This window comes from Peromyscus eremicus, chromosome X, assembly GCF_949786415.1.
Source record: "Peromyscus eremicus chromosome X, PerEre_H2_v1, whole genome shotgun sequence".
NCBI classification, from domain to species: Eukaryota; Metazoa; Chordata; class Mammalia; order Rodentia; family Cricetidae; genus Peromyscus; species Peromyscus eremicus.
Genome location: NC_081439.1, coordinates 433,033 through 447,243, shown reverse-complemented (window position 1 = coordinate 447,243; position 14,211 = coordinate 433,033). Strand labels below are relative to the sequence as shown.

The window sequence follows — 14,211 nt, the reverse complement described above, 5'->3', positions numbered from 1 at the left end:
TGTTTTTTTCTTTCAGTTTGTTTATATGGTGTATTACATTGACAGACTTTCATATATTAAACCACCCTTGCATCCCTGGGATGAAACCTACTTGATCATGGTGGATAATTGTTTTGATGTGTTCTTGGAGTCTGTTTGCCAGTATTTTATTGAGTATTTTTGGATCAGTGTTTGTGAGGGAGATTGGTCAGTAGTTATCTTTCTTTGTTGCATCTTTGTTTGGCTTGGAAATCAATGTAATTGTAGCCTCATAAAAAGGAGTTTGGTAATGTTCCTTCTGTTTCTATTGTGTGGAACAATATTGGTATTAACTCTTCTTTGAAGATCTGGTAGAATTCTGCATTGAAACCATCTGGTCCTGGGTTATTTTGTTGTTGTTGGTTTTTTTTTTTGTTTTGTTTTTTTTTTGGTTGGGAGAATTTAGTGACTGATTCTATTTCCTTAGGGGTTATTGGACTATTTAAATAGTTTATCTGGTCTTAATTTAACTTAGGTATGTGGTATCTATCCAGAAAATTATCCATTTCTTTTAGATTTTCCAGTTTTGTGGAGTACAGGTTTTGAAAGTATGACCTGATGATTCTCTGGATTTCCTCATTGTTAGTTGTTATGTCTCCCTTTTCATTTCTGATTTTGCTAATTTGGATGCTCTCTCTCTCTCTCTGCCTTTTGGTTAGGTTTTGGTTAGCTTGTCTATCTTGTTGATTTTCTCAAAGAACCAGCTCTTTGTTTCATTGATTCTTTGTATTGTTCTATTTTTTTCTATTTTATTGATTTCAGCTCTCAATTTGAATATTTCCTAGTGTCTGTTCCTCCTGGGTGACTTTGCTTCTTCTTGTTCTAGAGCTTTCAGGTGTGCTGTTAAGTCATTAGTGTGAGATTTTTCCAACTTCTTTATGTGGGCATTTAGTGCTATGAACTTCCCTCTTAACACTGCATCTTTTCCTCATTGGGGGAGTTTTCTTCTATGAACTTGTTGAACATCTGGTCTACATCATTGACTTGAGATTATTTTCCCTCATCTATGCCTATGCTTTGAAAGTTTGATATTTTTCATGCTGTTCCACATTTCTTGTATGATACTTTTCTCTCTGTGTATGTGGTTTTAATTTTTTCATGTTCCTTGTTTATTTAGTCTATATTCTCTACTTTATCTTTGAGTTCTGATATTCAGTTTCCTTAAATGCTTTCTGCTGACTTTCATTGAGCTGTCTATTTGTATTTTCTCTAAACTTCTAGAATTCTTTGATAAAGTAATGATAAAGTTTATGATTGTTCTTTTAAATTCTGTGTCCTGAGGTTCATCTGAGTAATTCTCATTGGCAAACACTTCTACAGGACTGTTAAGTTGTGGAGGGGAGATGCTGGCTTAGTACTTGCATATTGTCTGTACTTTTGTGATAAACTCTGGACATGTGGATTCTGTTTTTAGTTCTGTGTCAGATATGGATGGAGCAAATTGTGGCAGAAGAAGGTATATGTGGGTGAGTTGAGCTTAGAAGTTTGATAAAGAAGTCAGGTGGATGGAGGGGTCCAGTGTATAATGTGTACCCTTTAGGGGTAGATCTGGCTGGGTGGAAAAGTTAAATGTGCTCTGCTAGGGGACTGCGAGTTGTGGTTAAGCAGGGTAGGTCCTAGAGGAAGCCTAGGTATTGGTTGATGTAAATCAGGGGTGGCAGACCCATTGCTGTGGCAATGGGTGTGAGACCTATACTAGACCGGGCAAATTGTGTAGGATTTATGGAGAGTAGGCAGTCAGGCAGACTCACCAGGCAAGACCCTGGAGAAGAAAGTACAGGATATAGGTACAGGTTCACTTTTTTAATCCATATAATATAAGTCAATAATAATTTGGATCCTTTTTCTAATGAGTGATGAAAGAGGAGATCTACACCTAATGATGTTGGGGACAAGTCATTACACCAGATTGTATAATCTGAAGTGGGCTTTGGTTTATATGCACATGTGCATACACATTACACACACACACACACACACACACACACACACACACACACACACACATATATATATATATATATATATATATATATATATATTCAACCACAGTGCTAACAGTTAAGCATCAGGTTTTTACTACATACTATGTATCATAATCTGTTACAATTTTTCTTACAGTGTCAAAAACCTCAGAGTCCACTTCCAGTGACTTACTTCCCTTAGCAATGCCATATTTCCCAAACCTACCTAAACACAAAATGGGGACCATGTATTCAAATGTATCATACTCTGGGGACATACTCATTCAAATAACCACAGCTATGCATTCTGGTAAATTGGACTCTGCATTCAGCTTACTACCCACCCTTCAGCAACTCAGCATGATTGTTCTTCACCCCAATTCTCTTTTTAGAGTGTCAAGATCAGCTCTTTTCCTAGAATCACCTCTGAGAGTAGAGAATTTGATTTCATGCCATTAGTTTCATGGAACTTGTGGGGCTTTGAAGCAAGTGGAAGAAATATATAGTATGGTAGTGTCAAATTTACTGTCTTATGTAGAGACTAAACAGGAGTACCATGCTATGGTACTACAACAATGTACAAAAAAAGATAGTGCTATTATAGGATGTAATGAAAGATTAAATTAATGATCTGGTTGATAATTTTGACAACTTGACACAATGTGGAGTTATCAGAGGAGAGATAATCACAATTGACAAAGTAACTCCCTAAGACTGGCCTGTAGGCAAGCCTGTAAGGACATTTTCAGAATTAGTAATTGATGTAGAATGGCACAGAAAGTTGTGGGCAGTGCTACATTTGAGCAAGCAGTCTTGAGGTATATAAGACAACAGTCTGTAAAAGCCATGGTGGGCAAGCCAGTAAGCAGCACTTTATCAAGGCTTCTCCTTCACTTCTTACCTCCAGGTTTCTGTCCTGATTCAGTTCCTGACATGACTTCCATCTGTGACAGACTGTTACCTGGAGTTGGAAGCTGAAATAACCTTATCATCCCATGTTGGTTTTGGCCATGCTTTTTTATCATTACAAATAACTCTAAAGTTTTAAGTGGTTACTTCTTTACTATATCTGGTTACATGTTGCTATTTGTCCTTGTTTATGTTTTGTGTGCACCTTCTTTTAATGCAGTACTTCTGAAGGTAGAATTACATGTGAAATGGCATGGGTAATATTTTTGTGAGTGCTCTTATGTGCATTATAAGAGACTTAGCATCATCTCTTAGCTCTATCTACTACATATCAGTGAATATACCCCATCCCAATGTGACAAAGTGAAAACTCCCAAAGAGAAGAATGCAGGGAAAACACTTTGATTGGAAACCACCGTTCCATTCATTTATTGTTTCAGAAAGCAAAAAATTCAATAAAAGCTCTTGTGGAATAATTTCTGTGTTCACTTTTCTATATTTTAGAAAAATGTATCACATTAAAATGACAAATTTATAGCTAGAAAGATGACTCATCAGTTGAGAGCACTGGTTGCTTTTGAATAGAACCAGTTTCAATGCCTATATCCCACATAGCTGTTCATAATCACCTATAACTCCACTTCTTGGGGCTCCAATGTCCTCTTCTAGACTCTACATATGTTCCTGCATACTTGTGATACACATAAATTCATGCAGGATTACACATAGACACAAAAATAAAAATAAATAAATCTTTTAAAAATAACAAATGTATGCACAAATGTAAGACTGTTCTTGAACTATAGTAGTGTCTAAGTCAAATTATCTTCTAAGCATTTTTGGTTATGCCTGTATGTTTGTGCTGCTCTGAGTTTTAGAGAAACTTCTTTTTGACATTGATAGCAATTACTGTAGAAACTTTTAATTGATCAAAGTATTAAGAACAAATGACTATTGAGTGCTCACCCCTAATGGGACATCATTTCACTGTCTTCATGGTTCATAGAACACTATGAAAAAGGGAGAAAAATGAATATGCGAGCTAGAGGAAAAGGTGTGGTAGTATGAACCAAAGTTAGGGCAGGGCATGCCTATAGTCCCCTGGAACAGTTAGCAGTTAGTTGTCAAATGGGTGGTGTTGTCCACATTGTTCTGGCTTTAAAGTCATGAAAGATACATGAGTAAAGGGTTATGAAATCTTCCTTTATTGTTAAAGAAATCAACTACAGTGAGGCCCATAACAGGGAAGTCCCAGAATGGAGACCCTGAGAAACTGTTGTGTGAAGCTGTGAAAGTGAAACCTGTATTACATTGGAGCCCCCAGGATGTTGGAGGTGCCTAGGGATGCCTTCCAGGGATAACAACATACAGGAAATGGAACCATCCAAAGAGAGAGAAATGTGCGTGTTGTAGGCAGCATAGCTGGAAAGAAGAGCCATCTAAGGCCTTTTGACATTGGAAAGAGCTACAGGATTTGGAATCTGCCCTGCTTTTTTTTTAATCTTGCTTTGGCCAGTATTACTAAAGCATTCCTTCTTTTTGTAATGATAATGTATGTTCTGTGTCATTACACGTTGGAAGTATGTAATTTGCTTTGATTTCACAGGGAGTTACAATTAAGAGATGTCCTTGAGTCAGAAGTGACTTTAGAGTTTTAAACTGTGCTGAGATTGTGAAAGACTACTACGGGGACTTTTGAAGTTGGGCTAAATACATTTTACATTGTAATATGGTCAGGAGCCTGTGAACTGGAGAGTAGAATATGGTGGTTTAAATGGGAATGACTCACATAGGCTTATGTATTTGAATACTTGGTCTCAAGTTAGTGTGTTTGAGAAGGATTAAAGTATGTGGCCTTGTTGAAGGAGACTTGTCACTGGGGTGGACTTTAAGGTTGCAAAACATTCAAGCCATTTCCTCTCTCTCTCTCTCTCTCTCTCTCTCTCTCTCTCTCTCTCCCTCCCTTCCTCCCTCCCTCCCTCCTTCAAACTTGTGGATCATGGTGTAAGTTCTCAGCTGTTCCACTGCCATTGTTTGAACTGCCATCTTGAACACTAACCTTCTGAAACTATAAGCTCCAAATTAAATGCTTTCCTTTTTTAAGTTGCCTGGGTCATGGTATTTTATCACAGCAATAGAAAAGTAACTAAAGCAGGTGTGCTTGCTCCCCAAAGGAATTCCAATTATTTAGGTGCTATGGGCTGCAGAAATATATTTTAAGAACTCAACTTATGGCAAAGCCACTACCTGAAGGGATCAAGGAATTCCTTCAGAGGAAACCAAATTCCAGGGATCATTTGGTGTTATTTGGCTTGTTATATACCAGTTGTCTTCTGTTATGAAAATCATGTGTGCCTTCATAGCTTTCCCAATTGATTTTTTTCCCTAAGAATTGCTAACAGTGTGGACTGATCACTATTTGGACATATACATTTGAGGTCCTTGGAGAACAACCTCAGGAAAGACTTCCTTTCCTCAGGCCCATTCTTTTCTTCTTTTACTGCTGGAATCAGGTATCTCCCTTAGCCACATTCAAGCACTAACAGGAATAACAGTCCAAGCCACCACATAGTAAGTCTCCTGAATTAAGGTAAATTCCACATCGAGATAACACCTAGGTCAGATGGACCTTAAGAAACAGCTTCACACAATTTAGCTTGGACCCCCCTTTTCTTACAGCCTTAACTTTATAGACCTCTAACGCCTTACCTAACCACTTCTAGGAGGATTTAGATAACCTTCTGCTTTAATAGCAGTGTGCAGCCAGAATGCCAGTTTCTAGCCTCCCTGTAATTATTGTCATTAGCTACATCCTGCTGGAACCATTCTCCCAGATGAGAAGCTTCCCAGACTTTCTAAGAATAGACCATCTGTCAGAGAAGGAAAAGATTTACACTGGCAAATAATTGCCCAGGCATGGTAGATGTGCTAATTAAGCTTAACTTTCTGCTTTCCCAAATCTTACCTCTGGTTCCAAATCTCCCTTTAACTATCACCAGAGGCATCTAGCTGTACACAGGTTGCCTATCAACTGAGCACACTTTCCCCCACCCTGCAGAAAAACAGCAGATATTTTGGACAGATAGGAGCCACAGGAAAAAAGAAGGCAGTTTTATTTTCACCCATTGACTTATATAGATTCTTAACATTTTCTACCAATCACGTTGAAGATTATAGTTGAGCACATAAGATCCTTCTTCTTAGATATTACCTGAATTTAGCCCTTAGTTAATTCATTTCCCAATTAGTCACTTCCTTTTTGGGTTGCAAATGATAATTAACAACTACTGCTCTTCTATGTGATTCTTACCATTTGACTCTGGAAGCCTGGCATTGCACAGCCAAAGGGATTACTGCCTGTAAGAGTATATATACCAGGGCTCCCAGGAAATGGGAGATGGAGAAGAATAAAATGATTGGACTGAACTCTTGCTCAGTGTACTTAGATTCTTTTCACAAAATAATTCTCGCCTTTTGTAGTTTCTCAGCCCCTGGGAAGTATAATATTAAGGCTGGTCCTTAAATATTATACAGGACTTAGAAAGCCAAGGCAGGGGGATTTATTGATTTGAAAATTTAAGGCCTAGCTAAACAATATCACCATACAAGAAAAAAAGATAAAATAGATATTTCACACAGTAGGTAGTCAAGAAATAATCTGTTGCATAGGTAAATAGTTAAAATTTTAAATTTAATTTTTAGATTATAGTATTATTGCATAATTTACCCTTCACCTTCTCCCTTTCATACTCTCTTATGTACCACTATACCCCTAGCTTTTTTTCAAGTGCTCTCTCTCTCTCTCTTTCTCTCTCTCTCTCTCTCTGTCTCTTTCTCTCTCTGTCTCTTTCTCTCTCTGTGTGTATTCATAACTCATAAATACAACTTGCTCAGTCTATATAGTGTTACTGTGAATACATGTTTTTAGGGATGACCATTTGGTACTGGATAAACAATTGTTGAGCTCTTTCCTGGAGAAGACTATTTGTGGTGATATATTGTGTACCCTAATAAACTTGATTGGGGATCGGAGGACAGAGCCAGCCACTAGATTATACATAGAGGCCAGACAGTGGTGGCACACACTCCTAATCCTATCACTTGAGAGTCAGAGATCCATCTGAATCTGTGTGAGTTCAAGGCCACACTGAAAACAGAGTCAGTTAGTGGTGGCACACATCTTTAATCCCAGCACTAGGAAAGAAGTAAGATGGCAGGGCACAGAAAGGTATATAAGGAATGAGTAAACAGGCAGTCTCACTTTTGAGCCTGAGGATTTTCTAAAGGTAAGAACTTGTGGCTGGCTTGCTGCTCTGCCTCTCTGAACTTTCAGCTTTTACCCCAATATCTGGCTCTGGGTTTTTTTTTATTAAAAAGACCTTTTAAGATTCATGTTACATGTGGCCCCCACAGTTTGTGGCACAAATTCATGGAAAAGCTGATTGCCTGTGGCCTTTCAGGCCTGAGCTACATGCAGCTGGAGTCTCTAACCCACGTGGGCCAGATTCTCTAATCCACTGACTAAGTTTCTGTTGCAGCCTCTCTGCAGCAAACTCCCCAGGTTCAAGCTCCAAACACCCCAGAATTAGCTGCTTTCACACATTCCCCAGTGTAGAAAGCTGGCTTTCTGGCTTCTTTCCTCTCCTGGTGGGTTCTGGCTTTCCATGGATCCCATCTCTAGCTGCTACCACACTAGATAGCTGCCTTGCTTCTACTATTCTATGCAGTTTGCAGAGTCGGTGAGTCAATTAAGATTTCTTAAAGGGAGAAATTAGTTAAAAGAGAAATTTTTCCCTCATTAAAAAATGGGAAACATTTCTACAATGGAAGGTGTTTGGTCTCTGTCTGATAATATAATTGACAGTCTAAAAATGGAACAATTAAATTAGAGACTAATTAATAAAGGTGGGATGTAAGTAATATCAATTATAAAAATTATTTTTTTGATCATTTTTGTTTTATCATTAGAAAAGTTGATTAATATGGGTGCCAAAATAAAGTTTCAGCACTAAATAGAAGGATACCAAATTCAGAAACTAGACAGATAATAATTGAATCTCTGCCTTTTGAAATGCTAATGCACAATGCAAAATGATAATTAAGCCATTAAAGGCAAAATGCTGATTCCCTTGGAGGAATAGATTTGAGATACAATGAATATTGAATCTCATGACCATGAAAATATTTAGATAGAAGAGGTGATTTCCAGATGTTTGAAGAAAAATTGAAATGTCAAATGTTTTAAATTTGGTAAGCAAGGTCACCTAAAAAGGGATTGTAAACAGGGCATTCCTAGAGACAATGTTTTTTTCAAGGAACAATGGCAACAGAATGCCACTTCCTTCTGGACTATGCAGAAGATGTGATAAAGGCAGACATTGGACTAACAAATGTAGATCAACAAGGGATAGACAAGGTAGTTCTTTGCCTTTGCCATCAGGAAACACCCCGAGGGACCTGTTGCCAACCTCTGTAGCTGTGTGGTCACAACACGAGTGAGTGGGTTCACGAGGATCCATGGAATGAAGACACAGAGGCATCTCGGGCTGGAGAGATGGCTCAGTGGATAAGAGCACTGGCTGTTCTTCCAGAGGTCCTGAGTTCAATTCCCAGCAACCACATGGTGGCTCACAACCACTTGTAATGAGATCTGGCGCCCTCTTCTGGCATGCAGGCAGAACACAGTATACATAATAAATAAATCTTTTAAAAAATTAAAAAATTTAAAAAAAAAGAATGAATTTAGCCTATCATGGCTGCAGGGGGGTCCAGCCTCAAAGGACTGAAGCCCTCTTCCCTTCACCTAGGGCATATTTATTTACTCTTTTTTACAGTTTAGATAGTTAATTTCCATACCTTCAAAGCAAACCAAAAGGAGCTCCCAGAGACCAAATGCCAGGTGCAAATTACTTGATTTATCAGGTACCACAGTTTTCCGGGTTTCCTGGACCAAGTTTTGCATAGGCCTTTGATCCTTGGGGGACTCTCTGATCCTTGACTCTCAAACAAGATTCACATAGGGTGATAAGAGAAACAAAAGGTAGAGCTAGGTACTGCTCTCTGGAGCCAAGCCAGGAGCTCAGCAGGAATGCCACTACAAGCCCCCATGACAAATTTAGTTCAGTCATTTCCTGTCATCGTGGAAGAAACCCCTTCCCAGAGCAATTAAAGAACCTAATTCCTATTGTAAAAAAAAAAAAAAAAAAACCATACTGCTCTGTATGATAGAAAAGTTATAAAGGAGAGAACAAAAAAGTCAGGAAAAAACATGAATCAAGATTGATAAAGATTAGATTTGGAAACTCCCCAAAGTTAAGGTTGGGGAAGGGTTTTGTTTTTGTCATTTCAGGATAATAAAAACAACCACCTTGAGGAATTTAAAGACATTTGGACAAATAAGCATTCAAAGGAAAAGGAAGAACTACCCATAAAAAATGACCAGGAAGAGGAATAATCTTATTTAATGCAACCTTTGAAGTCTCCAAAAAGATGATGGGACCGCACAACAATGTTTCCATCAGGATGATGATAATACCAATAAGATGACAAACACCACCCAAAGATCTTTGGACTATAAACTGCTCAGGACAATTTTCAGTTGTCTAGCTGAGATGATCCAGCCTCACAGACTACTCAAGCAAGGACTTGAGACAAGACCTTCACTTTCCCATTATCCAGAGACTGAACAGCAAATGATACAGCTACCTCTCCCTGGACTTGAGAATTAACCCAAAATTTTTCTTTTCAGGATCCCCTAAAGATGCCTTCATCCCGAATCAGCAGGAAGTAATTTTAAGAACACAATGCCCATATTCCCATGAGGTAAGGTGGGTAGTTTTTTTGTCATTCACGAGTTATGGATAATTGTCATTGTTTAGGATGGTTGGTTACAAGTTATTAATTGATAATGGTTAAAAAAAAAAGCTGAACAAAGGAAATTAGATTCAGGGTTATTTTTAAAAAAGAAAAGAAAAAAGGAGCTATAGATAAGAGGTAGATTATTGAATCCACTCTTTAAAAATATAGAAATGATAAGATAAATGGGTAGATTATTGAATCTACTCTGAAAAAGGGGATATATATGTGATACAATAAAAGGTAGATCATTGAATCTACTCTTAAAAAAGATATAGAAAAGATAGAATAAAGAGTAGATTATTGAATCTACTCTGAACAAAAGATATAGAAATGATGAATAAAGGGTATATTATTGAATCTACTCTGAAAAAAATAGATATAGAAATGATGGATAAAGGGTAGACTATTGAATCTACTCTAAAAAGAAAAAAGACAGACTATGGTTATGATAAGATATAAAGGTAGATTATTAAATCTACTTTTACAAAGCAAATACTAGTTTTAAATATTTTACATTGGTTTGGATTTTTGTATATTGTATACAAATTATGTATATTGATACAAACATTAGATTGATTTTGTTAGAAAATACTGTACATATATTTCTATTCTTGTTCAAGGTATTGTACTTATACAGTTTACTTAGTAATGTAATGTAAATTGCTAGTCCTTGAAAGTTATTATTACCAACTACCTAGGATATAAGAAATGCAAGTTAGTTTTTTTCTCCCACCCCGCCACGCGAGGCTGCGGCGCACGATTAAAGAATGTCACGGGTTCCATTGGGGAAAGTCCTCCTGAGGAATGTCATCCGGCATACAGATGCTCACAATAAGATTCAGGAGGAATCTGATATGTGGAAAATCAGAGAACTAGAGAAGCAAATGGAGGATGCTTACCAGGGGACCAGAAGGAACACAGTACCCAGCAGCTCAAGTCGGATGAGAAGTGATGGTTTTGATGAAGAAAGTCAGAGAGACTACTGGAGGCCAAGGAATGAAATTCCTGGGACCCTGGAAGATGATTTTCTTAAGGCTAAATCCTGGAACAAGAAATTATATGATTATGAATCCAACATGCCAGATAGATGGGGTCACCGTGGTTATAAAGAGTTGTATCCTGAAGAGTTTGAAACAGACAGTAGTGACCAGCAAGACATTACCAATGGGAAAAAAACATCTCCCCAGGTAAAAGCATCTGCCCATGAATCCCGAAAACATAAGAAGTCAAAGAAATCCCATAAAAAGAAGCAGAAAAAACGGTCACACAAAAAACAGAAGAAAAACAAAAAGGAAGCTATGGACATAGCAGCAGATTCCTCAAGTGAGTTCTCAGAAGAAACTGGAGCTTCTAATACCAGGAAAAGGAAGCAACCACACAAGAGCAAGAAAAAATCCAGGAAAAAGTCTCCTAAAAAATCTTTACCTTTAGGGAGAGAAAGTGCTACTTCCCAGTCAGATGATTCAGCAGCTAGCAGTTCTGAGGAAATGGAGGAAAGAGACACTAAGAAAACCAAAAGGAAAAAGAAAGAGAAAAGTGTTCATGTTCCTGTGGCTAACCCTGAAGTGCAGGAGAGGACAAGCAAGCGCAGGAATTGGAAGGTGGCTACGGATGCAAGGTCTGCTGAAAGCTCCGAGGATGACTGAGTGGGAAGGTTGCAGTCCTGCCTCCCACGGACTCTGGTCATCTGCAGTTCTGTATAATGGGGGTTTGCCAGCAACTCCGACAGCACAGGAGTCGGAGGTCAGAGTTGGCCTGCCATAGATCCCTTTTTTCCCTCTTTTGGATTGTTAGTCTCTCTCCCCTTTTGTTGTTAATAGGGAATCTGGTATTTTGTTAAGGTTTCTTGAAGAGATTATTTTTTGCAATTAATTATTTAGGGTAGAATACCTATACAGCAAATTAAAGAACCCAGAAAGCTGAAATCAGCAATAATCTGGGTATACCAATTGGAATGTTGGATTTGGGGGAATCAAGGGTCTGGAATGAAGGAGGAGGAGGATTGAAGTAGTGCTAGATAGAATAGTTTGACAAGGAAACACTTGCTATTTATACAGGAGGTGTCTTGACTTTGGCTTTGGTGCTTTGATTCTCCTAGAGTTGGGCCCTACAGGTATCTAATTTACTTAGTGAGGAAATGGGTATAAGAACAAACCTTTTCCCTTCAGAGTAAGATCCACAGATGACTGCTAAGGAACGTAGGGCTTTCTGCCTAATTTCCCTGCTGGTCAGGGGCTACAGCTACATTTAGTATAACTCAAACATAACAGTAACTGGATAGTAATTGGTTTTCTAGTTCCATTGCTTTATATTGCCTAAAATGGGTTCGTGTTTGAAATTATTTGTTCAGTTGTCCTCTCAAATGGAAAGAATTAGGAAGTAGTCACATTGCCAATGATGCTTTCAAAGAGATTCAGGGCAACAGCCATCTAAATGTCTCTTTCTTTGCCGAGTTGGGGATTGAACGAAGGCCTTGCATACACTAGGCAAGTGCTCTACCACTGAGCCATACCCCCATCCTGTCGTTCACTTATTCTATTAATGAGTTTTTGATTTTCCCTGAAACCAGCTGAATCAATTCCAAAATGAAACACACTTCTCAGGGACATACCCACTTCTTCCCAGTCTGACTTTGTGTTACGATTATCCACAACATATTATTTCTCCCTGCTATACTGTGATCCTGATATTAAAAGAAACCAAAATACCACTGAAAAGTGGCTGGTAGAACAGTTGACTTTTCATTAAGAGGAAAGATAAAGTGACATTGTCAGGGTTTTTGTTTTTGAGGTTGTCACTTTTGGTACTGAGTATAAAGCACAAAAACTCATACCTAAGACTGTGGGGGTCATGGTTCTGCCACTAATTGAGTTCTACAGCAGGTTAAGTTAACCTCCCTGGCCTTACTTTTTGCATGTGTAATACAAAAATACTTCATGGTTAGCATGACAGACACCAGCAATAGAATACTACTATGCTGACTCCCATGAAGTGGCATTTTATAGTTCTAACTAAATTAGTGCTCTTTATGGAACATACTTCTAATAAAGAGCTTGTTTTTAAAATACATAGTTGGCCAGATGTGCCCTATCCCTTGATTATGAGCAGGTGCTACCTTTTGGGATATTGAAACACTATTAACTTTGGTTCTCAAATGTCAACGTTCCATGGTATGTTTTTTTCCTTGGGTTTAGTGGAGGTTTAATGGGAGGAGAGTCTAGTTACTACCTCATAACCTTCTTGAAGCAAGTGAAATCTTTGTTGGAAGTAGTTTTGGGCATGTATTTTTAAAGCGGTTTTGTGCTACAAAAGTACTGATTCTAAGCACAGATTTGGGAAGATGGTCCTGCAGAATAAGGCACTTCCAAGAAGTTGGTTCTGTTTGGGTCTTGACCTTACCTTCCTCCCATACTAACAGGCTTTTCTTGTCCCCAAGGAATGCACATTTTGCCTGATTATTTTTTTACCCCCTTACCCCCAACCATGTTCATCTTTTCTTCATCATATAAGCAATAAAAATTGTTTTTTGTTCTAAAAAAAAAAAAGAAAGAAAAAGAAATGCAAGTTAATAGTTAGTCATTACAATCAAACTTGTAGTCATAGGTATGTTTTCAAGGTTACATTTCAGAAACATATTTTAGATATACAGGTCATCTTCTAACACTTAAGGGATCTATAGAATACAGCATTTAAGATATTTTAATAACATAGTTTTTTTATGACTATGAGACATGTCTGCTCCTGGCAGCACCAATCTACTTCAGAGAAGATGATTGTCATTGAAGAAACTCCTTCTGGAGTTTACTTTCTTTGTGGCAAAAGTTATCCACTGGTCAAGAAAGTGCCCTTGCTTCAACCGCTGACAGTATACTGTCCAAGATGGACAAGCGGGACACAAAAGGAAGGACTGCTGCCAATCCTTGCCAAGACAAGGTAGGAAGACTTTTCAGAAAATCCTGCTTCACAGATGAATCTGTCAGATATGCTAGGCCTGTAGGCCAAAGGTGTATGCCCCAACATTGTAGAGAAAACTTGGGTAACTGCCCAGGCAGCTAGCTGTTTGTCTCATTTCTCACATTTTTTGGAAGTCATTTGTTTGCACTTCCTGCTTACTATGTTAGTATTATTTCCTTCTTGGGACACTGAGGGAGTTGAAGATTAGACAGTTATAGTTATAGTTTTTTTTGTTACTCACTGAAGAGTTTTAAAGTGTATAGTGTTGAAAGACATCAAAAGATATTTTTGGTTGTTAATACAAGTTAAGATAAAATGTGAATTGGGTACAACACAAAAATAAGATACATAATGGAGTATTTTCTTTGAATTTGTCAAATGTTTATGGGCTGGACATTGTTAATATAACTCTTGATTGTATATACTGTATATACTTATTGTACTTACTGCATATAGTTTTTCTTATATTAGTTATAACCTTCTTTTATTATTTTAGACAAAAAAGGGG

General features: G+C 37.9%; 1 protein-coding gene across 1 annotated transcript; it reads left to right on the top strand.

The window, feature by feature from the left end:
- The first annotated feature begins 10,477 nt into the window (after positions 1 to 10,477).
- On the top strand, positions 10,478 to 11,674 carry LOC131898945 (uncharacterized protein NKAPD1-like). The gene has a single exon (XM_059250243.1). It carries the CDS (start codon positions 10,517 to 10,519, stop codon positions 11,393 to 11,395), a length of 879 nt encoding a protein of 292 aa, XP_059106226.1. The 5' UTR covers positions 10,478 to 10,516; the 3' UTR covers positions 11,396 to 11,674.
- Positions 11,675 to 14,211: the final 2,537 nt, after the last annotated feature.